This window comes from Cervus elaphus, chromosome 28, assembly GCF_910594005.1.
Source record: "Cervus elaphus chromosome 28, mCerEla1.1, whole genome shotgun sequence".
NCBI lineage: Eukaryota > Metazoa > Chordata > Mammalia > Artiodactyla > Cervidae > Cervus > Cervus elaphus.
Window position 1 is genome coordinate 40,882,279 of NC_057842.1, and position 23,998 is coordinate 40,906,276.

At 43.3% G+C, this 23,998-nt stretch overlaps 1 protein-coding gene and 1 long non-coding RNA gene across 4 annotated transcripts in view; one reads left to right on the forward strand and one right to left on the reverse strand.

Moving 5' to 3' along the window:
• The window catches only part of TRAF3IP2 (TRAF3 interacting protein 2), a 43,755-nt gene that overhangs the window by 16,048 nt on the left and 3,709 nt on the right, over nt 1-23,998 (forward strand). The window contains exons 3-7 of one of the 2 annotated variants that reach the window (XM_043890415.1): nt 9,452-9,644; nt 13,165-13,343; nt 15,557-15,645; nt 19,794-19,862; nt 20,934-21,050. In XM_043890415.1, the coding sequence (XP_043746350.1) occupies nt 9,452-9,644; nt 13,165-13,343; nt 15,557-15,645; nt 19,794-19,862; nt 20,934-21,050 (647 nt within the window). The remainder of the gene's footprint in view (nt 1-9,451; nt 9,645-13,164; nt 13,344-15,556; nt 15,646-19,793; nt 19,863-20,933; nt 21,051-23,998) is intronic. The other variant, XM_043890416.1, reaches the window with a different exon arrangement.
• The window catches only part of LOC122685537, a 41,968-nt gene that overhangs the window by 5,302 nt on the left and 12,668 nt on the right, over nt 1-23,998 (reverse strand). The window contains exon 1 of one of the 2 annotated variants that reach the window (XR_006338429.1): nt 12,151-12,662. The exons of the other annotated variant lie outside the window; for it this stretch is intronic. This is a non-coding gene — a long non-coding RNA (uncharacterized LOC122685537). Of the gene's footprint in view, nt 1-12,150; nt 12,663-23,998 lie in introns of those variants that run through there. 2 annotated transcript variants of the gene reach the window in all.

The following is a 23,998-nucleotide window of genomic DNA, read 5'->3' on the forward strand; positions in this document are numbered from 1 at the left end:
TCCTTATTGGGGTTTGACATATGTACTGTTTTTTTTGCATGTATATATTTAATATGATATTAAAAAACTTCAGTATAATTTTCTAGCATTGTTTCAAAATGTTGCATAGTATTTCGTCAGATGGATCTATCAAGTTGTTTTTAAGCTGTTTTCCGTTGTTGGATATTTTAGTTTCCCGTTTCTGATCCAATAAGCAATGATATGATACATCACGTACCTACGTTCTTATCTGCATGTCTGGTTAATTCCTTAGATTAATGTGTGGAAGTACTAATACTTCATCAAGGGCTTTGTGATACTAAGTCCCAAGCCTTAAACCACTAACAAGAGAAAGCCTCATTGTAATAGACAGAGAAAGCGTGGACTATTATCATTTGGGGGTCCCAGGAAGATCTTCCCACTTGAAGATATTTTTCCTGTTGAACCCTGAAATGTCATCACTAGCAATCTAGTCCTTGGAGGTAAGCATTGCCCTCCCTGGGCAGGCTCTGTTAAAATGCAAACGCTCCCACTGGGAACACTCTGAGTCTTTAACACCTGCTTTCTTTATTCAGATTGCCTCCCCTTGTGCTCCGCATTATTTCCTTCTATTGACTTGGGGAGGAAGGAGGGGGCCCTAGGATCCTGGGAGTGAAGACAAGTGATGAAAGGCAGAGAGGAGAAAACTGGGACAGGAGAGGGACTAGTTCACGGAAGGTGTATAAACAGCCGATAAGTGTATGAAACCAAGCTTCACATTACTGAATTTAAGAAATGCAAAAATTTTAAATATATATTTTTCCTAATCAGATACACAAAAATAAAAAGCCTAGGACAATATCTAGTGTTAGTGGGGTTATGGGAAAATGAACATTCCCATCTACTCTTGTTTTGTTTTTTTTTATATTTTGTGATTTTATCTATTTTTGGCTGTGCTGAGTCTTCGTTGCTGTGCTAGGGCTTTTCTCTAGTTGCAGTAAGCAGGGGCTACTCTATAGTTGCCGTGCACGGGCTTCTCGTTGCAGTGGCTTCTCTTGCTGTGGAGCACAGTTTCTAGGGCACTCAGGCCTCAGGAGTTGCAGCTCCCAGACTCTAGAGTACAGGCTCAATAGTCGTGGCACACAGGCTTCGTTGCTCTGCGGCATGTGGGATCTTCCCAGATCTGGGATCGAACCCGTGTCTCCTGCATTAGCAGGCAGATTCTTTACTGAGCCACCAGGGAAGCCCCCATCTATTCTTGATAGGAGTATAAATTGGTATAGTCTTCCAGGATGCAGTTTCACTATCAAAATTTTAAACGTGTCCTATTTGGTCCGGCCTCTCACTTGTAAGAATCTATTCTATAGACACATTCAATTAGCATGTAAAAATACATGAATAAGGACTTTTATTAAAGCATTGTTGCATTAGAGTAAGAATAAAAAATCTAAAATTCCTATCAATAAGGGGGAAATTATTGTCAATAATTATAAATAATTATCAAATTATGTTATAAAGGATATAAATTATTGTAAATAAGTTGTGATTTATTTATACAATAGATTATTAGGCCCCTGTTACTACACTCTGACATAAAAAAGATTAAAGGAGAAGCATGCTATGTGGATCCCATACATGCTATTTTTTAAACTATATACGTTTAAAAACATTAAAAAGACTGGAAGATGGCCACCACCATTAACAGTGATCGTGAGGGGGAGGGGAATAAGAAATTAGGAGAGACAGGGAGATTTTTCTTCTAACTCTCTATACTTTTGTTAAATTTGTTATAGCAAACAGGCGTTACTTTTATAATGTAAAAAATAAATAAAAGTTAAAAAGAAAAAAGTAAAAGGAAATGAGAACATGTGGGCTCACCCTAAATCACCCCGCATGTGCCTTGGCCCTGGCCTCCAGGGGCCTCTCATTACAGGGAAGAGGGTCAGGGTTGGGCTGGTTTTGTCTGGGAAAACCAGTGCTTATATTTTGTCCTCAGAGCACTGCAAACTCAGAATATTTCTGAAGCCTCCTATAACAATGGCTCCCGAGAAGGTTGCTATGAGGATTAAATGAGATAATGTATTAAAGACACCAGGAAAGTGGCTAGCTTGTAGTAAGCTCTCAATAACTAGCAGCTCTTCACTATTATTGCTATTATTTAAATAGATCCTGCAGCCCAGCCCTGTAAAGTACCCCTCTACTTCTAGATCCCCCTCGCTGGCACAGATTTTAAGCATTCAAAGCAGGTGTACAAATGCTTAGTTTCGTGTCAGGACTATCACTGCACTTAATTACCAACAAAACCGCTTCAAAAGAGCTGTTCACCTAAGCGATGCTCTTGCAGTTGGAAACCATGGCTACATGATTCTACGTGGCTTTAGAAGAGCATTACTTCCTCATCTGTTAGTGAAAATATAAAGAAATGCTCATCATGCAAATAGCACAGCTTAGCCCCTGCAAGTTAAAGCACAAATGGTTACTAGTCACTCCTTTCATGTAAAAAAAAAAAAAAATCAAAGCAGGTGAAACAAAAAGTGGAAAAGTCTATTTCTTTCCTTCCCCATCATCCCCCAGAGAAGTCAGCCTCTTCCTGCCTCAAAATCCTTCCTCTGAAGGTCACCAGAATGGAGATCATGGCTCTGCAATCAAATGAAACCCTTGACACAAATAAATTGGAAAAAAAAAAAAAAAGAATGTATTAAATCTAAAGTGCTCTTATCTTACTGTAAAATTTTTGCTTTCTATACCAAAGAGACTGAATAAAATAAACCCATGGACACATGCCCACTATTGCTCATATAGACCCCCAAACATAATTATTTGTGTGCTAAAATGCATGTACAGTTAAAAGTAAGGCAAAAACAAAGCAGATGGAAGAGATGATAAAGAAAGGCAGTCCCTTTCAGGAACTACAGCTGTTTACAGCTGGGGGAGTTCCTGTAACAGTTTATGTTGGCCACCTTGTCTTCCTGGCTAAACTGATTGTGTTATATCATCTTTTTTTTTTTTTTTTGACAACTTGAAAACCACATTTTACTTTCTCCCTCATAAATTCTTTTAATATCATTCTTAATAAGAAAAATGTTGAATGTTTTGACTGATAAGTGGAAAACCTTGTTTAGGATTTGGTTTACAAATTCCAAGTGGTCAAAGCCCAGTAACACGAAGACCATGGGTAACCCACGCCAAGAGGATCATAAGATTGACGAGCAACATACAGTTCTGGGCACCCACGCATGATTGTGCAAGATTTGTATTTTTGTTCTATGATGAACGCTGCGTCAGAATCTAGGAGTTACTCTGCTAACAAATCACTTGTCTATCACATCCCCCACCACCTTCTAGTCTCTGTCTTCTACAGAATACAATCTCTTGATGGAATTTTAGGCATAGAGCACAAGTCTCTGGGGGAGATATTTTGGGGAGCTGTTCTTAAGTCTACCGTGTAGGTGGCTGCTGGCTTGCATGTCTCCTACTCATACAATAACGAGTGTGGGTTTATGTTTCAAAACAGACATCCACAGACAAACAGATTTTCTCTTTCTCTCCTGATTTATTTTGAGCAGCTCAGGAGAACTATAGCCTATTTATCTCTATTCATTGCATGCTTAGCCATAGAAGTTCAGTAATATTTGTTGAATGAATAAAAAGAAATCTGTTCCCTACTTCCTAGAAAAAGAAGTGATTCCCTAATTATGAGTAGAGGCTTTGTGATCTCAAGCCTTTGAAAGGCCATCTCTTTACTTGTCTTATGGGAGGGCAGAGGAAAGAAAGGAGGTCACTGGGATTTAGAAACAGACCTGCTCATTTGTTCATCAACTTAGCCAAATATTTGCCCAGTTCTATGCTAGGCACTGGGTGTACAGTAGTGAATACAACATCCTGTCTTTGTGGAGTTCATAGTCTACTGGAGATAAGTCTACTGATAAGTAGAAATCAGCAAACAAAATAACAAAGAGTACATGTTATAAACAAAATAGCCAGGTGTTAGAGCAAGCATTAATAGCATGGTGAGAGGAGGCCTCTTTGAGGAGGACACATTTGAGCTGAAGGATGAGAAGGTCCAGGAAGCAAGGACTTTAGTATTGTTAATGTACTGAAAGCAGGTGAGTGGAGATAGAACAGAGTGAGCAGTGAGAGAATGATATGCTAGGAAATGAAGGAGGCAAGGACTGTGATATGGAATTTGGATTTTTTTACTCAGTTTAACTTCATCTTCAGGAAAGCAAAAAATTGAACTCTATAATTCAGTTCCCCTGAATAAGGAACTTAGAACAGTACTTGGCATGTAACAAGTACTCAGTAAATATTAGCCATTATTATACATACCATACCCAACTAAACTAGCAAGCCTTGGTCAAAATAGTAGAAGGAAACTATCAAAACTTGAGCAATGGAAAGACGTTCTTTTACCTGAAAATGTAGATTTTATTTCGCAACTTCTTCACACAACCAGCCAAGTTCCAGTGGAACCAGTCAAGTTCCACTTAAAAAGGAAATCTTATTTTTGATTGACCCTCTGATAGTCAATATTCCTTTGTTTTAAACAATCAAAAGACAGCATAGAGAACTATTTTATCAGTACCCTAATTCTAAAATTGAGGTGGATCATTTTCATCTGCTCACATAAACCATTGTAAGTTTTTATCATAGGTGGCCATTTCAGAAACAAGAGTTACAGCTAATCAAACACTTAGTCCTCATGCCTTAGTGATTTTAATGATATGATTTGTTGCTATGAGACAAAAACATGTTGTGCGAGAAATAATCTGTTCGAAATCATATGACCTTGCTTCAAAGGCTTTTGATTAACACCACTAACATACACTTTTTGGAAAAGAAACAAACCCTATGATTAGAGCTTGGTAGTCCTTTTAAAGCAAATAAAACCTTATTAACCATTTATTAATAGATATGGGAAGCAAGAAGGGCTCTAAGCATTATTCAAGGCCACTAGCAAATTTGCTCCTCTCTCACCTTTTCTTTCTTCTTCCTGCCTCCAAAGGAGACCCTGAAAAATACCCCAGATGGATAGCAGATGAGAAATAGATTGCCTAGAAGACCCAAGACCTAGCAGGCAGATTGTGCCATCCTACATGGCTTTGCTTGTGCGTATGTGTGAAGTTGACTTTGTAACTCTTCAGTCTTCATTCATAGATTGAGCATCCCCCAGGTACTGGCACTGTGCTTTGAGATGTGGAGGCAAACAGACACAGTGCATGCTTTTACAAAGCTTAGAGTCAAGTAGGAAGTAGGCAAGGCAGGCAAGAAGTTGACAAGTAGGAGTCATGCTTACTTACACAAACATGAAGAGTGCTAGGAAGAAAGTACAGTGGTGAGATGGGATAAGTAACTGGTGAACAGATGATATCTGAGCTGAGCCCTGAATGTCAAGAAGTTGATCTGTAAAGCTACAGGACAAAACACTCTGAGCGGAGAGGATGGCAGACTCAGGCTTCCAGAGGTGGGGACTAGCTTGGCGTTCAAGATGAACAAAGACAGCCCGGGTAGCTGGGGCTTGCTGAACTTTTGAGAGTGTAGTAGGAGATAAAATCAAGAATGGCAGGGACCCCATTCATGCAAGGTGGATTTTAAATGCAATAGGAAATCTCTGGAGGGCTCTATCTATAGCTAGCTTTGTAAAGGATCTATCCATACAAGACTCACCTAAAAACATGGCTAGCCCTTGCCTAATGACCTGATGGCAATGGCACTTTTTGCCCTGTTCTAACTGGGGAAGGGCCCTTCGTGGTGGCTCAGTGGTAAAGAATCTGCCTGCCAATGCAGGAGACATGGGTTCAATCCCTGGGTCAGGAAGATCCCCTGAAGAAGAGAATGGCAACCCACTGCAGTATTCTTGTCTGAGGAGTCCTGTGGACAGAGGAGCCTGAAGGGCTATAGTCCATGGGGTCTCAAAGAGTCACACAAGACTTAGTGAGTGAACAACAACAACTGAGGAAAAGAGCAGCAGGAGAGACCAGTCCTATAGTCCCGAAACTCCAGCTGGTGAGGTGGACCCCTTGGAACTTATCTGACCTGACCCAGGATGGCCATAAGAACAAAACCTTGTTTTATATTGTTCTAGATCATAGGGGTATCTGTGGTTCTGTCTCCCCATTCTTAGCGATGCCATCCAAGCCCTGGTCTTTGTCAGCCAGGGGGTAGGCCCAGGCAGATCCTTTTAGCCCCTTCCCCTTCCTTAAGCCCCAGATATCATGACCAGGCCTAACCAACAGCAGGGCAAGGGTCACAGTCAGGGTCACAAGACAAGCTGTGTTCAGAGGGATGTGGTCAGTTTTGCCAGAGGAAGCATGACCTGGTGTCATGGGTCAAAGCAGACAATAGACCGAACCCAGGGAATCTGACCTGGGTTCAGAAAGACTGGCTGGGGCACATTTGCAGAGTCACTCAGTCAAGTTTCCTGAGCGCACATAGTGGGGACCCGCTAGTGGCCACACTAATGAACACACATATTATTGGTCTTCTGTACTTCAGGCCATATTCCTCTAGCTGGTTCTTGACTACTTAGCAAACCAAGAATAAAAATCTTAACCACATTCTCACCCTCCACATCCTGGTGCTGCCGACTTGCTTTTTCTGTTATTTCTTGCTTCCTTGCAAGTTTTGTTTCACCCTACTTCCCTGCAAGTATCCTACCTACACAACAGGCAAATTGGTTACTACTTTTATAATCAGAAGAAGAATAAAGACCAGTAAAGATCTTTTGAAGATCAAGGTTCCTTCTTGCCCAACTAGCTATGCCTGCTTGATCATCCAAGTTCTTACTTGGGCAGAGGTGGCAATGCTTGGATCCCCAGGACATGCTCGGGGGGCGATCCACATGGCTCTTTTTGCGGGGTTTTACGTGCCTCTCTCCAGTCCTTCTACAGGCTGAGCTCACCCCAATGTGCATCCCAGCCTCTCAGACTTCCCACACTCGATCCCCGTTGGATCTGGACAGTTCCCTCAGAACCTTCCTCTCCCACCCTTCCTGGGTTCCTTGCATCCCTCCTCTGGCCCTCACTTCTCTTCTCTCACCGGCTCAGGCTGGTTGCCTTTAATCCTTTGGGACTCTGTAACTCCTGGGCCTGGCTGGGGCTAACTTTCTCCCAGGTAAGAAATTCATATAAGTTAATATGAGGGCTGGCTTTGCTCTAAGACCTGCCCTCTTCTAACTGCCTGGCCCCAAGTGCACATGGCCTTTAGCAAGAGAGGGCTGAGACAGTTGTGAGATGTTGCCAACTGCTTGGCTACTTCCCAGGGAAAAGAGCCAAGTTTTCATTCATTTACTTCTTCCTAAGAGGGACTGAAAAAGCTGACTTTAAACTCAACACTCAAAAAACAAGGATCATGGCATCTATCCCCATAACTTTGTGGCAAATAGAAGGGGGAAAAGTGGAAGCAGTGACATATTTTTTTTCCCTTGGGCTTCAAAATCATTGAAGTTGGTCACTATAGTCATGAATTTAAAAGACACTGCTCCTTGGAAGGAAAGTTATGACAAACCTAGACAGCACATTAAAAAGCAGAAACATCACTTTGCTAACCAAGGTCCATCTAGTCAAAGCTATGGTTTTTTCCAGAAGTCCTATACCAATGTGAGAGTTGGACCACAAAGAAGGCTGAGTGCCGAAGAATTGATGCTTTCAATCTGTGGTGCTGGAGGAGACTCTTGAGGGTCCCTTATATGCAGAGTACATCATGAGAAATGCTGGGCTGGGTGAAGCACAAGCTGGAATCAAGATTGCTGGGAGGAATATAAAAAACCTCAGATATGCAGATGACACCACCCTTATGGCAGAAAGTGAAGAAATAAAGAACCTCTTGATGAAAGTGAAAGAGGAGTGAAAAAGTTGGCTTAAAGCTCAACTTTCAGAAAGCTAAGATCATGGCATCCAGTCCCATCACTTCATGGGAAATAGATGGGGAAACAGTGGCTGACTTTATTTTGGGGGGCTCCAAAATCACTGCAGATGGTGATTGCAGCCATGAAATTAAAAGGTGCTTTACTCCTTGGAAGGAAAGTTATGACCAACCTAGATAGCATATTAAAAAGCAGAGACATTACTTTGCCAACAAAGGTCTGTCTAGTCAAGGCTATGGTTTTTCCAGTGGTCATGTATGGATGTGAGAGTTGGACTATAAAGAGGGCTGAGCACAGAAGAATTGATGCTTTTGAACTATGGTGTTGGAGAAGACTCTTGAGAGTCTCTTGGATTGCAAGGAGATCAAACCAGTCCATCCTAAGGGAAATCAGTCCTGGGTATTCACTGGCAGGACTGATATTGAAGCTGAAACTCCAATACTTTGGCCACCTGATGCGAAGAGCTGATTCATTTGAAAAGACCCTGATGTTGGGAAAGATAGAAGGCAGGAAGAGAAGGGGACGACAGAGGATGAGATGGTTAGATGGCATCACCAACTCAATGGACATAAGTTTGGGTAAACTTTGGGAGTTGGTGATTGGCAGGGAGGCCTGGCATGCTGCAGTTCATGGGATCACAAAGAGTCGGACATGATTGAGCAACTGAACTGAACTGGACAGCAAGGAGATCAAACCAGTCAATCCTAAAGGAAATCAATCCTGAATATTCATTGGAAGCACTGATACTGAAGTTGAAGTTCCAATACTTTGGCCACCTGATGCGAAGAGCTGACTCATTGGAAAAGACTCTGATGCTGGGAAAGATTGAAGGAGAAAGGAGAAGGGGGCGGCAGAGAATGAGATGGTTAGATATCACCACCAACTCAATGGGCATGAATCTGAACAAACTCTGGGAGATAGTAGAGGACAGAGAAGCCTGGCATGCTACAGTCCATGAGGTCACAAAGAGTCAGACACAACTTAACAACTGAACAGCAGCAAAGAGGGACTGGTGTGTGTGTGGGGGTGGGGGGTGGGGGAATGTCCAGGGAAGGAAATGAGCAAGTAGTGATTCTGTAGCTATCATGAGGATAATTTCTCCTAGCCTTGGGTTTTAAAACTTGGGGAATTATGGTAGGAATAGTGGTGATCTGGACCCCTTGAAATGTATGTGACCTGACCCAGGAAGGCTATGACAGCAAAACCTGGTGATATAGCTCATCCTAGACCAAAGTGTTCTCTGTGGTCCTACCTTCCCATTCTCAAAGATGCCCTCCAAATCCTGGTCTTTATCAGCTGTGGGGCTGGAATCAGCTCAGTTTGGATTATTTTAAGCATCTTATTTAAACAGGGGCCTATGTGGAGCTCTGTGTTCCCAATTTAAAACATTAAACTCATGATTTCACAGATGTTCTTGTTTAGGAAAACAATAAAGACAATGACTCAGTTTAATGAAAACTATCAAGTAAATAATAGTACAGAAATGTGGCAAACATCTCGGAGGTGGTAAATGATATATGGAACCCTCAGTTGGTATAAAAACAAAAATTTGCACTAAGCTTACCTCTCCTTTCATGCAAAGGAGCCACAGTCAGTCTTCCCTGTTTTCTTTGCTGTCTTCACCTATAGATGGCCATGACTACCCTCGAGCGGCCTACCAGCAAGTGATCCAGCCAGCTCTACCTGGGCAGGCCCCACCTGGAGCCCATGCGAGAGGCCTGCACCCTGTGCAGAAGGTCATCCTGAGTTTTCCCAGCCCCTGGGACCAAGAAGAGAGGCCTCCACAGAGAAACTACTCTCCCCCAGGTCTCCCCAGGTATCAGTAAGTACAACTGATGGGGCCAAATTTCAGACAGTTTTAATACGAAGAAGATTGACGCCAATGCAATCAATATGTATCAGAACTCTATTCCTTTGCCACGCAGGCTGGTGACCAAGTCACACAGTTGAACACTCCACATAGACTTTTCAGGTCAGGAGGAAACGGAAGCTGTGTGATAAGGATCTGTTCACCAGACACATGAAGCCACTGATGACTAGTCAAAATGCCCTTGAAGGAAAGGCTCTTAAGATGCTAAGTCACACCTGCTTTTACTTCCAGATCTCTTGGCCTTATGGACAAGAAATAGGTTTTCATTTTCACTATGACTGACTTCCAAGGCTACAGTTCTTTTTTGTATACCTAGTCTCTACACCTGTTTAAGTCTATTTCTTACTTTGAAATTTTAAATTCAATTGGTTCTCAATAGAAATTTAAAACAACTGTTATTTTGTAATAAAAGCATTCACTCATGTTTAACACCATTATTAGGTCTTCCCAATATTTCTTCCAGTAAAATCATTTTGGCTTTTCTTGACTTTTATTGTCTAATCTTTTAATCACATTTCTCTTCATTGTTCTTTTTTGACTTCTCAAGTTTTTGTGTTTTTTTTTCTCTTCATTTATAGATCTAAAATATACAGGGAAACCTCATGTAAATGGAGCTTCCTAATTTATGACAAAATTGGAAAGAGAGTAGATAAAACGTTTGCTCTTGCTCAAGCACAACTTTTATCTATCACTCAAAGTAAATCTATATTCCATTTTGAGAATGGAATGAGATATGAACCTCTTATTGAAGCAATTTTTTTTCAGAAATGGAGAAATAAGTAATTAGCTCAAAAAGTGTATTGAAAAAAAGCCTACTCTATTTACAATGGCAAATAAGGTGCTTTTCCTCTTCACTCAAAAGCCAACAACCCTCAGATTTCCTTTGCAGACCGATGCCTTATTTTTTTTTTTACAGACAAAATTGCATGGAATTTAAGTAATGGAAATATGTAATGATTTTATAGTCAGATCGGCACTCTTGTAGAAAGCAATCTAAAATTCTAAGAAAACAAAATTTAAGCATCTCTATGTGTAGTGTTGAATAGGAGAGGCAATAGTAATTTTTAAAATAAGCTTTTATTTTGAAATGATTTGGGATTTATTTATTGTAAATAGTACAGAGCAATTGCTTTTGTAACATCAATTAATGCCTGCTATGGTCTCTGAGGATTTATCATTTTAAGATAATGAAAAGTAAGTTTAGGTAATGAGATTAATTCCCTTCTTACTGGTCTTTGGAAGGAGAACCTTGATACAGAAAGATTACTCTGTCATTACTCTCCATGATATTGTTTTTATATGAAAGGTTTTTTTTAATAGTATCAAGGCCTTAAGATTTCTTTGTCAAATGAGCATGCATGCATGAAGTCGCTTCAGTCGTGTCTGACTCTTTGTGACCCTATGGACTAAAGCCCTCCAGGCTCCTCTGTCCATGGGATTCTCCAGGAAATAATACTGGAGTGGGTTACCATGCCCTTCTCCAAAGAAGAGCATGAGGAATCAACCCGTGTCTCTTAGGTCTCCTGCTTTGGCAGGCACGTTCTTTACCACTAGCACCACCTGGGAAGCTTTGTCAAATGAGCAATCATCTTTTGTAAACAACTAAGTAACTTTGGGTACAAAGGCACTTAATGCAAAAAAAATATGGAATTGGATTACCATTAGATGAAAGCATATTGTGTAGAAATTTTTTACTATATTAATATAAAATAAAAATAACTTCCTCAAACACCACAATAAGAAATATATTAATAGCATAGTTGAGATTTTGTATAATTTTAAATCTTGTTACATAGGACTTTCAGAATTTTTTGATTACTCTTTTGGATAAAAATATGAAAGCATAAACAATAACCCACTAAAACTAGGCATATACACATAGATATTACATTCAAAACTTTTTTAAAATTTATAATATAAAACAATTGCAAACACATAACAAGTAACATTCCTGTTCCTGCTACCTAGATTTTTAAAAAATGTTAACAATGTCACATTTACTTCATATTTTTTTGAAGAAATAAAATATTATAGACACAGTTTTAGTCCCCCCAGCAGTTAGAATTCAGTTACAGAAAACAGAAACAATGCTAGCTGTTGTAAACAGAAGGGATTTAATATAAGGAATTGGGTGCTTATGAAATTGGAGGTTGGAGGTTTTAGGTTGGGCTTCCAGGAATGGTCCCAGGACAACATCACAGAACAGGGGACCAGAGGGCTTGCTTCCTTTGGCCTGGTCAGAGAGGCAGAGGGCCAGAAAGCCACCACAGGGCTCTTCATTCTAGGCCAGGCTGCCAGCACCATCCAGAATCAGGACGCTGCCACTGCAGCTATTGGAAACATTCCCTGCCTACAAGATCTGCTCTGGCAAAATACTGATGCCCATGGCTTCCCTTGACACTGTGAAGCTGTAATGGAACACTGGGAGGCCTCCTCAGCACCCCGCGACAGCACTTACCAACAGAAACCACACAAGTGGCAGAAGCATGGCCTGCATGCCCTTCTACCTTCCAAATCTCACACGAGTGCATCTGACCGTTCTTCTCAGCAGACTGTTCAAAGGAATACTGGTGACTAAAATGATAATAAAGACGCCATATGATATTATGGTAGAAATGTCTTTAGTAGGTCTTCAAAATTGGATTTTCATTTGTGAAATATTAGCAGCATGGATACTTTTTTTTTTTTTTTGGCTGTGCCATGCAGCATGTGGAATTTTGGCTCCTGGACCAGGGATCAAATCTTCGCCCCCTAGAGTGGAAGCAAGGAGTCTTAATCACTGGGCCAGCAAAGAGACCCCACAACATAGATACTTTTAAACCTACATGGTCTTTTCTATCTTTTAATACATAAGTAAATGTTATCTGTTGTTGCTGTGTTAGTTGTGACTCTTTATGACCCCATGGACTGTAGCCCACCAGGCTCCTCTGTCCATGGAATTCTCCAGGCAAGATTATTGGAGTGGGTAGCCATTCCCTTCTCCAGGGGATCTTCCGGACCCAGAGAGTGAACCCGTACCTCCTGCATTGCAAGCAAATTCTTTACTGTTTGAGCCACCAAGGGAGCCCAAATGTTATCTATTACGAACTTAAAGTTCTGTCTTTAATGCCTAAACATCAAACCTTCTATGTCACCCATTATATTACTTGGTTTTGTTGGTGGTCTTGTCTGACCTGAACATAAGAATTATCTTCCCCATTATACAGTCCTTAAATTCAGAAATCAAATCCTGCTTCCCTCTTTGACCCCAAGCACAGGCCTTTACAAGTGCCAGCTGGCTGAACTGCTTATTGACAAAAACTCTGCGGAAAAAAAAAAAAAACCCAGACCTTTGTCCTTCTGGCTCAGAAAACAAATGGAGGCAGAAGAAAGATAGCTCACTGGTATTACCCACAGTCATTAAAAGCTTTCTGTCCCTCTAGGTTTGCCTTTATGCAACATGAATATTTACTGTGAATGTATTCCTTTCCAGGGACCAGCTGTATAACCCGCCACCTAATCGAGGTGGAGCTCCTGAGGGGTCCTTGGAGTGTCCTGCTGAGTTGAGGCCACAGGATCCCCAGGCTCCTTCGCCAGCTGCTGTCCCTAGACCCCCGAGTCACCCTCCAGCCAGAGGAACTCTGAAAACAAGCAATTTGCCAGAAGAATTGCGTAAGTTGTTTGCAATGTTGTTTTTTTCCTTCTTCTTGGTCACGTCTTACACTTTGAGAGTACTTGATGAGTCTTCATCTATAATCTTGGATATTTCTCACATACTACACAGTGAAATGAAATGTCCTTTTTTGCTTTTTGTTTAAAACTCACCAGGATTTTGTGTGAGTGTTTGTAGTGATTCTGATACTACCTGCAATACTCCCAAAGTGCTTACCAGTAGATTTTCTACAACTGTACTCCAACAACAAATAACCCCCATGCTTTCTCCCTCTTCTAAACGATTCTCTTGAGTGGATTTGTCCCTGGATAAATTGATTGGATGTCCATGTGGTATTGGCCAGGGACCTAGTGTCTCACCATAAATTAGCAGCAGCCTTCAAGAACAAGGTCATTTCCTGTAGGAATGAGCAATCGTGTTTGGAAAAACCAGTCTCACATTCTCCATACTTCTGACAACCAAATGCAAACTAAGCCTTTTATTTAAAGAAATATTCGACTAAGTGTCAGGTGATGATGCTTTTTTCCACATTTTGCAGCCAGAACCAGATATGTTGAAATATCACCAAAATGTTCTCATATGAAGGTCAGTCGGGACAGTAAGTTCCAGAAATCTTAAGAAAACAGTCACCACTTGTGAAATTGTTATATTCTGTTGTGCTTGCCGTAATTCTAATAAGCCCTTCCCAAATCTAGGCACTGCTTTGAACTAAACTTAAAATTAAGCCCTTTGCATGTGTTAATTCCAACTGGGGAATCAATGTTCTTTAGTCATTTAAGGCTCTGAAAGATTTCTATGACAATTGTTTTTTATTAAAAAAATTTTGTTTTAATCTTAAAATCTTAGACATTTAAATTTTGAGCATTTCTGGAGAATGGATAATGTTGGGATATAGTCTGGATATCAGTGTATAGAGCATATTAATTTTACCATAACCTATAAAGGGAGTCCTAAAATTCTTACAGAGGGATTGGTTGAATATTATATGTTGAGAAGAAAATGTATTGCGTGCCATCAATATGCCTGGCTGCTTAAATGAGTCAATATGACATCGAACATCCTCTCATTTGAGAGATGTGCTTTAAAAATAAGAGCCTAGGTCCCCTGGAGGAGGGAATGGCTACTCACTCCAGTATTCTTACCTGGGGAATTCCATGGGTACAGGAGCCTGGTGTGCTACAGTCCATGGGGTCGCAAAGAGTTGGACACGACTGAGCGACTAACACTTTCATTTCTTTTTGTTGTTGTTTTTGCGGCTGACACTTTCAAGCGTAGTAAGTGGGTCCTCTCCAACCCTGCCCCCGCTGTCTTCTCCACCCTCTGCCCCAGAGCTTCCTGAGATGTAGCCAGTTGATTTCAGACTAAATGCCAACAGAGAGAAATTATTCATCTACTACGTTAACACGCTAGCCAGATAATTTACCCAAGATGTTAGCCTGGGAGAACACTGATTCTCATCCTGACTGGGTTAAGCTTGTGGGCGCAATGCCATCTGCTGCTCTAGACTGACTCACGGATGAGTAAGGGAGTCAGTGATGCTGGACTGCCCAGAGGCAGGGTCTCTGCTTCAAGCTACTGAAGTTCTTGATAACATTTCTGATCTGAGCTGCCCTGTAGTCTACTCCAACTTCCTGGACAGTCCCCAACCAATAAGTAGTGAGGGGAAGGAGGCGGTGGAGAACCACTTTCTCCCTCCCCTCACTTGCTCTCATCAAGTTCAGGGCAGCAGAGAGCATCACATCATGAGATCAAAAGAGGACACGGCTGGGTGGCCTCTTAGCAGGGCTCAACTTCCAGGCCTGCTGTGAGAGTATTTTCTTGGGCACAGTGCCAAGTGTGTCTCATATACCCCGGGTGGCCTGATCTTAAGGCCCCGCAGGTTCTGGATGATGGATTTTTTTTGTTGTTAATGTATTATGTGGTTTTTCAGAAGACCTCCTCTGCTTGTCTCAACCTGCCAGCGCTCTCTCTGATGCACCCTGGGCAGTCTGCACATCCTGGGACAGACCCCCTGCCCCTCTGGGCCTGCAGATCTATGTCTTGAGGACAGTAATTCACCCTGATCAGCCATAAGCCCTTAGACTGCCCCCTCATTCTGGGGAGTCCCTTCATTGTTCTAGAAGGCCGAAAGATACTGCATACAATTTGCAAGTGTTGTTTAGAGTGGCATGATTTGTCTAGTTTCTAATAACTGACAAAAATCTCTCTTTAGGGAAAGTCTTTATCACTTATTCTATGGACACAGCCATGGAGGTGGTGAAATTTGTGAACTTTTTGTTGGTAAATGGCTTCCAAACCGCGGTAAGTATTTTATCCAAAGAGAAGATTGAACAATTAGAGTGAGTATAATGAAAACAAACAAACAAAAAAAAAAACCAAGAGAAACATGTAAAAAGTTGTTTGTTTGTTTTTTGTAAAAAGTTGTTGATAGCTTAAACTCTATTATTTGATTTATGTGCTCATGACCTAAATGCTTATGGATTTAGGTAATTGTTTTCTAGAATTCAAACTATCCAAACTCTCCAGCATGTTTTTCCTGCATGCCTTTTGAGTGACCCCAGGTGCCTCTGAGGACTTCCCTAGGGGCTCAGACAGTAAAGAATCTGCCTGCAATGCAGGAGACCAGGGTTCAATCCCTGGGTTGGGAGGATCCCCTGGAGGAGGGCATGGCAACTCACTCCAGTATTCTTGCCTGGAGAATCCCAGGGACAGAGGAGCCTGGTGGGCTACAGTCCATAGGGTCACACGGAGTCGGACACAACTGAAGTGACTAAGCAACAGCAAGGGCCTCTGAACAGCTAGCATGGTATTAATGCCCCCACTGTATGCAGCTGGTGATCAGCCTAAAGGAAAGCCAGGCTCTCACTGCACTTGGCACCTTTGCCCTTCCTCACCAATCATGCCTGCTTTGGTTGGGCTTCTTGTGGTGCACGAGGCTCACGAGGTCACCTGCTCATTTGACAAGATCCTGTCACTCTGCACTGGGTTGCAGGGTTTGCAGTGGAGGCCCGGCAGCCTGGGGCCCCCCCACCCCACTGGGCACAGCGGGCAGGCCACCCTTGGCTGCTGCAGCACCAACGATTCTGAAGAGGGAGCCAGGTTCTGCAATCCAGGGCCGGGTTCTCAGTTGGTCTAGGCTAGTTCGGGAAGGTGGACACCCCAGCCCTGCAGTCCACTGTGATCTTAGGCCAAGAAATTTCAGGAAGCACACACTCTTCAAGTGCCCTGCAGTGCCTTGGAAAAGCACAGCTTACACCCACGTAAGTCTTCCTTAGGATAAATAGAATACCACAGGAGGCCACTCGGAGGACTGGCTTTCCTCAAACACTGATGTCACTTCTCTTCCTTCCCCGAGGCCTCCTCTGGGTATTTAGTGACAGTGGATTTTAAGGAGTAGTGAAAAATTAAGGGAAATATCTACGAATACAAATGTTGAAGAATAAAGAAAGAATACTTAGTAACTAAATGTCCATTTTAAGGATTATTTAGCATTTTTAACAGGAGTTTTATTCAAATATTTCTTTAGTCTGTAATTACTTTCAAATGGAAGTATATGAAAATTTTTACAGATATACACTCTACACCTCAACTTCATTATTATATAGATATATGAATATATAGAGATCAACATTTCAATTTCTCGTTTCTGGGATAAGAAACACTGGGGCAACTCATATAAAATCTAATTACAGGACATAAGGCCAACATTGTAGAAAAGATCTTACTTTTAGTCCTCTCCACATAAGCATACTGATTGCCCCCGGAGAAGAGGACAGGTTTTTGTGACCTTAACAATTAGGGGCTGCCTAGGCCCAATTTAAATTTGTCCCTAAACTCTAATCCTCATCATTATGAAATGAAAAGTGAAAGGGTGAGTTGTTCAGTCATGTCGGACTCTTTGTGACCCTGTGGACTACAACCCACCAGGCTCCACTGGGAACGGAATTGTTCAGGCAAGAATACTGGAGTGGGTTGCCATTTCCTTCTCCAAGGGATCTTCCCAACCCAGGGATCGAACCCAGGTCTCCTGCACTGCAGGCAGATTCTTCACCATCTGAGCCACCAGGGAAGTCCTTAAAGCCCATGGTAAAATCCCAGAGCCTCATCCTGGATAGCTAAGTTATTGTATCGATACATCAAGATCCCCTTAATGGATAAGAATTAATTAAATGGGTAATTTAATAAATGGATCATTTTCAGAGTTCTAGGTGAGTCTTAGGAAACCCGTAGAGAATGAGTAGTGCAATATCCCAGGACAAGCAAAAGCCAGGAGAGTCTACCACCTTGAGGCCTAAAAAGGCAAGGGAGCAGTGCCTCCTACAACCTAAAGGGGGCGCTATATTGGTTTGCCAGGTCTGCCACAGAGTACCACAGGCTAGGAAGCTTAAACTGTCCTTTATTTCCTCAGTTGTGAAGGCTCATAGTGTAAGATCAAGGTTTTGGCAGGGCTGATTTCATTCTGAAATGTCTTCCTTGTCTTGTAGAGGACCATCTTCTCCCTCTGTCTTCCCCTGGTCTTTCTTTATAGTCTCCTCTTTATAGTCATACTGCATCAGGACCCACCTACGAGACCCCTTTTACTTTAATCACCTTTTAAAAGCCCTATATCCAAATATAGTCATAGTCTGGGACACAGGAGGTTAAGACATATATTGAAACAAGAATTTGGAGGGACACAATTCAGCGCATAACAGTAGCTGGGTGGACAAGTTGGCCTGACAGAAGCTGTGTATTTTAGTAGATGTCTGGAGAGACCAGTGGAAGATCTTCAGCACATTGTTCCTTCCAGAATGTCTATCTCCATAGCAAGGAAGAATTTAGGTGCTGGGATAATAAGAATGACCATTTATTGAGGACTTACTTTATGCCTGGCATTATGATATGCCTTTTCCACTCTAACTCATTATAATCTTCACAAGCACCCTAAGAAGTAGGTTTATTAACCACATACTACAGATGAAAATAGTAAGACTTAGAGAACTTTGGGAACATTTTCAAAGTCTTCCAAGTGGAAAAAGAAAAGCCACGCTGCCCGTCTCTTGTCAGCCCTGACATACGTGGCTTCTCTCTCGTAAAACAGAAGTGGATAACTGATGCAATCTCGGAGAACTCAAAGCCTCTCTCAAGGTTGCCTAACGTAGTCATTGGCCACTGAACATTTTAAAGCAGGAATCATCCAAACCAAATGGAAAGCCATTCCATTTTTTATGTTCCATCAGTTTAAAAATACATATTCTGAATTCATATTCTATACTGTATGTATCTGAGTTTGGTGTAGAGCAGGATCTTGTTCCATAGGAAGCTTAGAACCCGGCTCAAGAGATAAGCCAGACATCCATGAGACATTCAGTAAATGAAAGAATGCCATAATAATGTGTTCATTGTCCAGTACCACCAGTAGTCACAGTGGGGTAGAGTCCATTAAGGGGAGGAGAAGGAAGTCAGTCTGTGGGGAGGATTCACAGAGCAGGGGGGCTTGCACTGTGCTATCACGGCGCAGGGAGCGCAAATGTGGAGAGTCGAGTAGACAGGACATGTGTGGGGAAAAGAGGTGACGCATGGAAAGCTTGCTGAATGGCTGGAACTTGACTGGCCCTAAATGGCAACATGACATTGAGGACAATTGACGTGGGAGCAGTGTGGCTGAATCCAATCACCCCTCTTCAAGGACTCTCGCCCTGCATCCCCCATCCCTGGACATAATCCGTCTGCCAATCAAGAGCACCGTGTGCAGACACACACTCCTCTCTGGCTGCAAGACAAGCCTGAGCCCAAGGAAGGTCTTGTTTGGGCTTCTGTAAAATGGAAAATAGCTGGTTTTTCTCCCCTTCAAAGACTTGATATTTAATACCAGTCTTTTCAAGGCCCAAGAGTTCTACTTTTCAACTTTCATCATAAACCTTTCCCCCACTATCTCAGTAATTGTTTTTGTGACTGTTTCTTGGATTTGCTTCAAGTTTCACACAGTCCTTTTTAAATATATAGGTTGAAACTGGATATAATACCATAATAATGACCTGGCTAATGCAAGCAAAGTACCATATTGTATCTCAGTAGTTGCATACGACACATCCATTAAAATCCTCCAGAATCATATTTGCCTTCAAATTACAGATATATATATATACATATATATATGCATATGTTTTGTGTATATATATATTATGCATATGTTGCTGGCTTACATCCAACTTGGTGGTCTACTATGTCTCTCAAATTTTTAAAACATAATTACAAATATTAAATACTCAAATGCCTACTAATCTTGAAGTAGGAAACATTTTAAGAAAATTACATCTTGATTTTTAGACTTTCAGGCTCTTCTTTGCCAAAAAGCATCAGTGACTTTTTCAGCCTTAAATGTATACAGCCTCTTGTGCTTTCTCTTGCTTTGCCTGTAGACAGAGCTTCTCATTAAGAGCCACTTTCCACATCTTTTTTTCTTGTAGATTGACATATTTGAAGATAGAATCCGAGGCATTGATATCATTAAGTGGATGGAACGCTACCTTAGGGATGTAAGTACATTCCAAAATTCTGAGCTTGTTTGCTGGTGAGAAAGACAATTAGCTCGTGGAGTTATTTTATGAAAGAGGCACTGGCATACCCACCAAGGCCAAAGCTGACCAAGTCCCAACAAAGCTTCCCTTGTTGGCAGCCGTGCAAAGACTTGGAAAGGAAGGATGGGGTCACCCTCCTGGACATGCACAGGCAGGAAATAACTGTCGAACCAGACACAGGTGGTTGATAATAATCAGAGCAAACAATTTTTTGACCAGAATAGGAAAGGAGGAAATGAAGGCGGGGAGTAGGGAGGGAGCAGCAGAATTCAATTTAATCTGAGGCCACCACCAAGTGTTTTGCAGGATCAGACTGAAGAGGTTTCCTGGGCAGCCTCACAGGCAAGGCAGCACATCGCCCACCCCCCAACCCCAGACGCCCCCTCACAGCCTTGTGATTTGTTTTTCACTGACAGAATCTATACCGGCCACTGGGACACGTTGTGCTTTAACAAGATAGAAATTGATTGCCGCCAGCCTGTCCGCGTCAGCCAGTGGGGGACGGAGGCTGAGCTGGCTGGGGTTTTGAGGCTTTTCCTTTTGTCTGCAGCCTGATGTTCGCTTTGTGCTGAAGGGTCTGCTCCTCCCGACTGGGCTAAGCATCCGCGGCAAGCAGGGCAGTCAAGGGTGCAGTAACTGACAGCTTAGCTCCCGCTGCCGGAGGGAGGCAGAGGCTCTCTGCCACAATGCAGAGTTACTTAGTCATTCCGGTTTTCATTAGACCTTTATTAGTGATGGTTGTGGAAGATGGTGGGCAGAACCGCGTCCATTTAGGAGAGCCATTGGCTCTTGTGTTTGAAGGGAGCTGGGCAGGGAGACAGGGCGGGGGGCGGGGGGAAGGGGGTGGGGAGCCAGGAGTCTGCCTGGGTTGGGGCCTCGCCTTTCACTTTCCATGGATGGGGGCTGGCCCTCCACCCTGCAGTGTTTTAGAAGATGCTCACAGTCTTGCTGGCCGGTTTCCAGCCTGCCTTCCCCAAATGGACCACACGCCACACTTCCATAAACATGCTTTCTCCCTCTCATTAACAGAAGACAGTGATGATAATCGTAGCAATCAGCCCCAAATACAAACAGGATGTGGAAGGCGCTGAGTCGCAGCTGGACGAGGATGAACATGGCTTACATACTAAGTACATTCATCGAATGGTGAGTGATGAAACCACAGCACCTTGCCAGCCCTTGGAGTCGGGCTTCTGCTTCTGTGAAAGCCTGTCCTTCACTGGATACCCACTGAGGGCGGGGGCTGATGGTTGAAGAACGAGGCAGGTGAGGCGGGTGTTGGTTCTGCTCCATCTACCTTGGGGACTTGGGGCAAGTCCCCACACCTCTGGGACTCCGTGTTCCTTCTCAGTAACAGGGAGATTCATCTGTGATCTCGAAGTTTCAAGATTTGGGAAAGCAGAACTCTGCTGGTTTAACTATTTACCCACAGATGTGAAGTCCTGGGAGGGCAGGACACAGGGCTGTGAAGAGAGCAGGCTCCCTGCATCTGTGTCCAGTTCTGTCCTCTCCCTTTTCAGAGAGCCAGAGTAGCACATCCGAGAGGACACGCAGTGTAGTGTCAGATAGCCCGTGTTCAAATCTGGCTTCCTCCTGTACAGGGTGTGTGACTATGGAAAGTGAAAGTGTGAGTTGCTCCGTCGTGCCTAACTCTTTGCGACCCAGTGGACTGTAGCCTGCCAGGCTCCTCTGTCCATGGAATTCTCCAGACAAGAATACTGGAGTGGGTTGCCATTTTCTTCTCCTGACCCAGGGATCAAACCCAGGTCTCCTGCACTGCAGGAAGATCGTTTACCATTAAACCTCTTTGTGCTTCCATGTCAGTATTCAAAAATGGGTCACTAACAGTGTTGTTGTGAAGATTAGGTGAAATAAAGTCTATAGAGCATAAGGCCTAGATCAGATGTTCAGTCAAGGGAAGGGATGGTTCTAGTTCATGATAGATAGGCAACACCTGACCTCTGGGGGCCTGGTCAAACTAAAACCAGCAAAGGAAACTTACAGTAAGTTAGACTTAGCATCTGACAGAACATTCTGGTTGAAAATATCATCCAGCTTTGAAACAGACTTGGTTACGGGCAAGCAGCCTCCCTGCTTTCCGTGATCATACCGACCCCTGAGGAGACGGCGCCTGCTTGACTGGGATGCCAGACTAGGCTTGTGACGGTCACACTCTCCCTTGAAGCCGCCCTGGTGCCCATACCTGCTGGGCACCTCCCCCAGAGCTGTCTGCCTTTCTCGGGCTTGTTTACCAAGGATCCTGAGACTTAAAAAGGTTTGAAACTCACTGGACTAGAACTTGTAAGCTCCATTTCAGCTTGAACATTCCACAAGGCGGGGAAGGCCCCTGGAATGAGCATAAAAGGTCCCTGATTAAGACAGGAAGATGGGGCAGGAAGCAGAAGTGGCTCAGATGGAATAAGTAAGCAGCACAGGGTAGCAGGGGGTCAGGGGGGCAAGGACATGCAGCTTTACCTCAAAGGAAGTGGACTGAAATCCTGCGGCTCCAGAGGAGCACAGGGAAAAGGCAGGCTGGATGTGTGGATATCCCCATCTGGTTCTTCAGAGTCTCTGGTTCCTCTTCTACCAAGTGCTGACCCCTTACTTGAGCTCACAATCAACCCAAAGTAAAAGCCGAGGCAAGGTGGGGAGGTCAGAGAGTGGGGCCAAGGAATAAGATGAGTGTCCGTCTTATTTCATCCTTACCCAGCCTGGCAGCCCCCGGGTGGAGCCCAGCAAGGGGTACTGTTTCTGCTCTAAAAGGTCACAGCTGGCTCTAGGTGCTGTCCCCCTTCACTGTCTGCCAAAGCACTTCAGGGCCCCAAAGCACTCCATCTCTAGGAACTGCCAATCCCCAGGACATCAGCTCATGTGTGTGTTGAGGGCCCCAGGTCACTGCCAGTTCCCCAGGAAACCTGTCAAGCTCTGCTGGCGTGTGGTGTCGCCTGGCAGGAATAGGCAGCTGAACCTCGGGGCTTGTCTCACAGTGCCCAGCCGTGAACCAGGCTGTCTCCAAACTCCGTTTCTTGGGACGACAGTGTCTCAGGCCCTTCCTCATCAATGGAGAGGTCGGAGGGGCCAGATAGAGAAGTGCCTTTCTGCCCAGCTGGCTGACTTCCTGGTCCCCTCCAAGCAGCAGAAAACTCCAGGGCAGAGGGATCAAACAGAAACCCAGGAATAACTACATCCTAGAGCCAACAGCTTCCCAGAAGGTCCATCTCTGGAAACATGAGAGAGGATGAAAAAGCACTGTCGCTGGGGTAGCCTCGTAGACAAGCAAAATTTTACAGGATGTAGTGTCCTGGGAACCAGAGACTGAGTCCAGTTCTTCACGTTTATCTTACAAGTGCTATGCCCTTCCTCTCGCCTGCTTGTAGTCATGTGGTCGATGCTTTTAGGTACACTGCTCTAGCGCCCTTGTAAAATAGGCTCTTGGGGTTATCTTCTGATTTTTTTTCTTATCTTCTGATTTTTAACAGGAGGTGATTCTGAGAAAACACCTCATGGAAGATTTGTGTGTGTGTGTGTTTATGAGGGGGTTTCTATGGTGATTTTAGTCATTACCACTATCACTTTCCTCTCTGTTTTGTTTTTATTCCCATGCATGGTGAAGATTTCTCAGTTATAAAATTCAGTTGGAAGATGAGATAGTTGGGAACACATAATTCCTCATCTCCTTCGTCATCAGATGACTGAAAGCTTTGTGCTGGTCACAGGATTCGGAAGACTCTTAACTCCTCTCACGCTGAAATTTCTGGTTTTGATCGAGTTTTTGGCAGCTAAATCTTTTTGGGGGCCGCTGCTGTGTCAGAGTAAATTGGAGGTGGTGTGGGGAACCTAAAGCTTGGCAGATGGAGCTCATCTTATTGACCTCTAGCTTCGCTTCCCTCACCCTCCCTGGCCCCCCTGCATTTCTAACCAGTCCCAGCCCCCAAACATTCCTTCACACCTCCAGACATTTGCTCATATACTGTTTCCTTTGCTGAGGCTGTCCTTCCCCCACCTCACTCCATTTTCCCTACCTGAGCAAATTCTTCTTTTCTTTTAGTATCCAAATGACACCCCCCTTGTAACTCCTTCAAACCACTGATGTA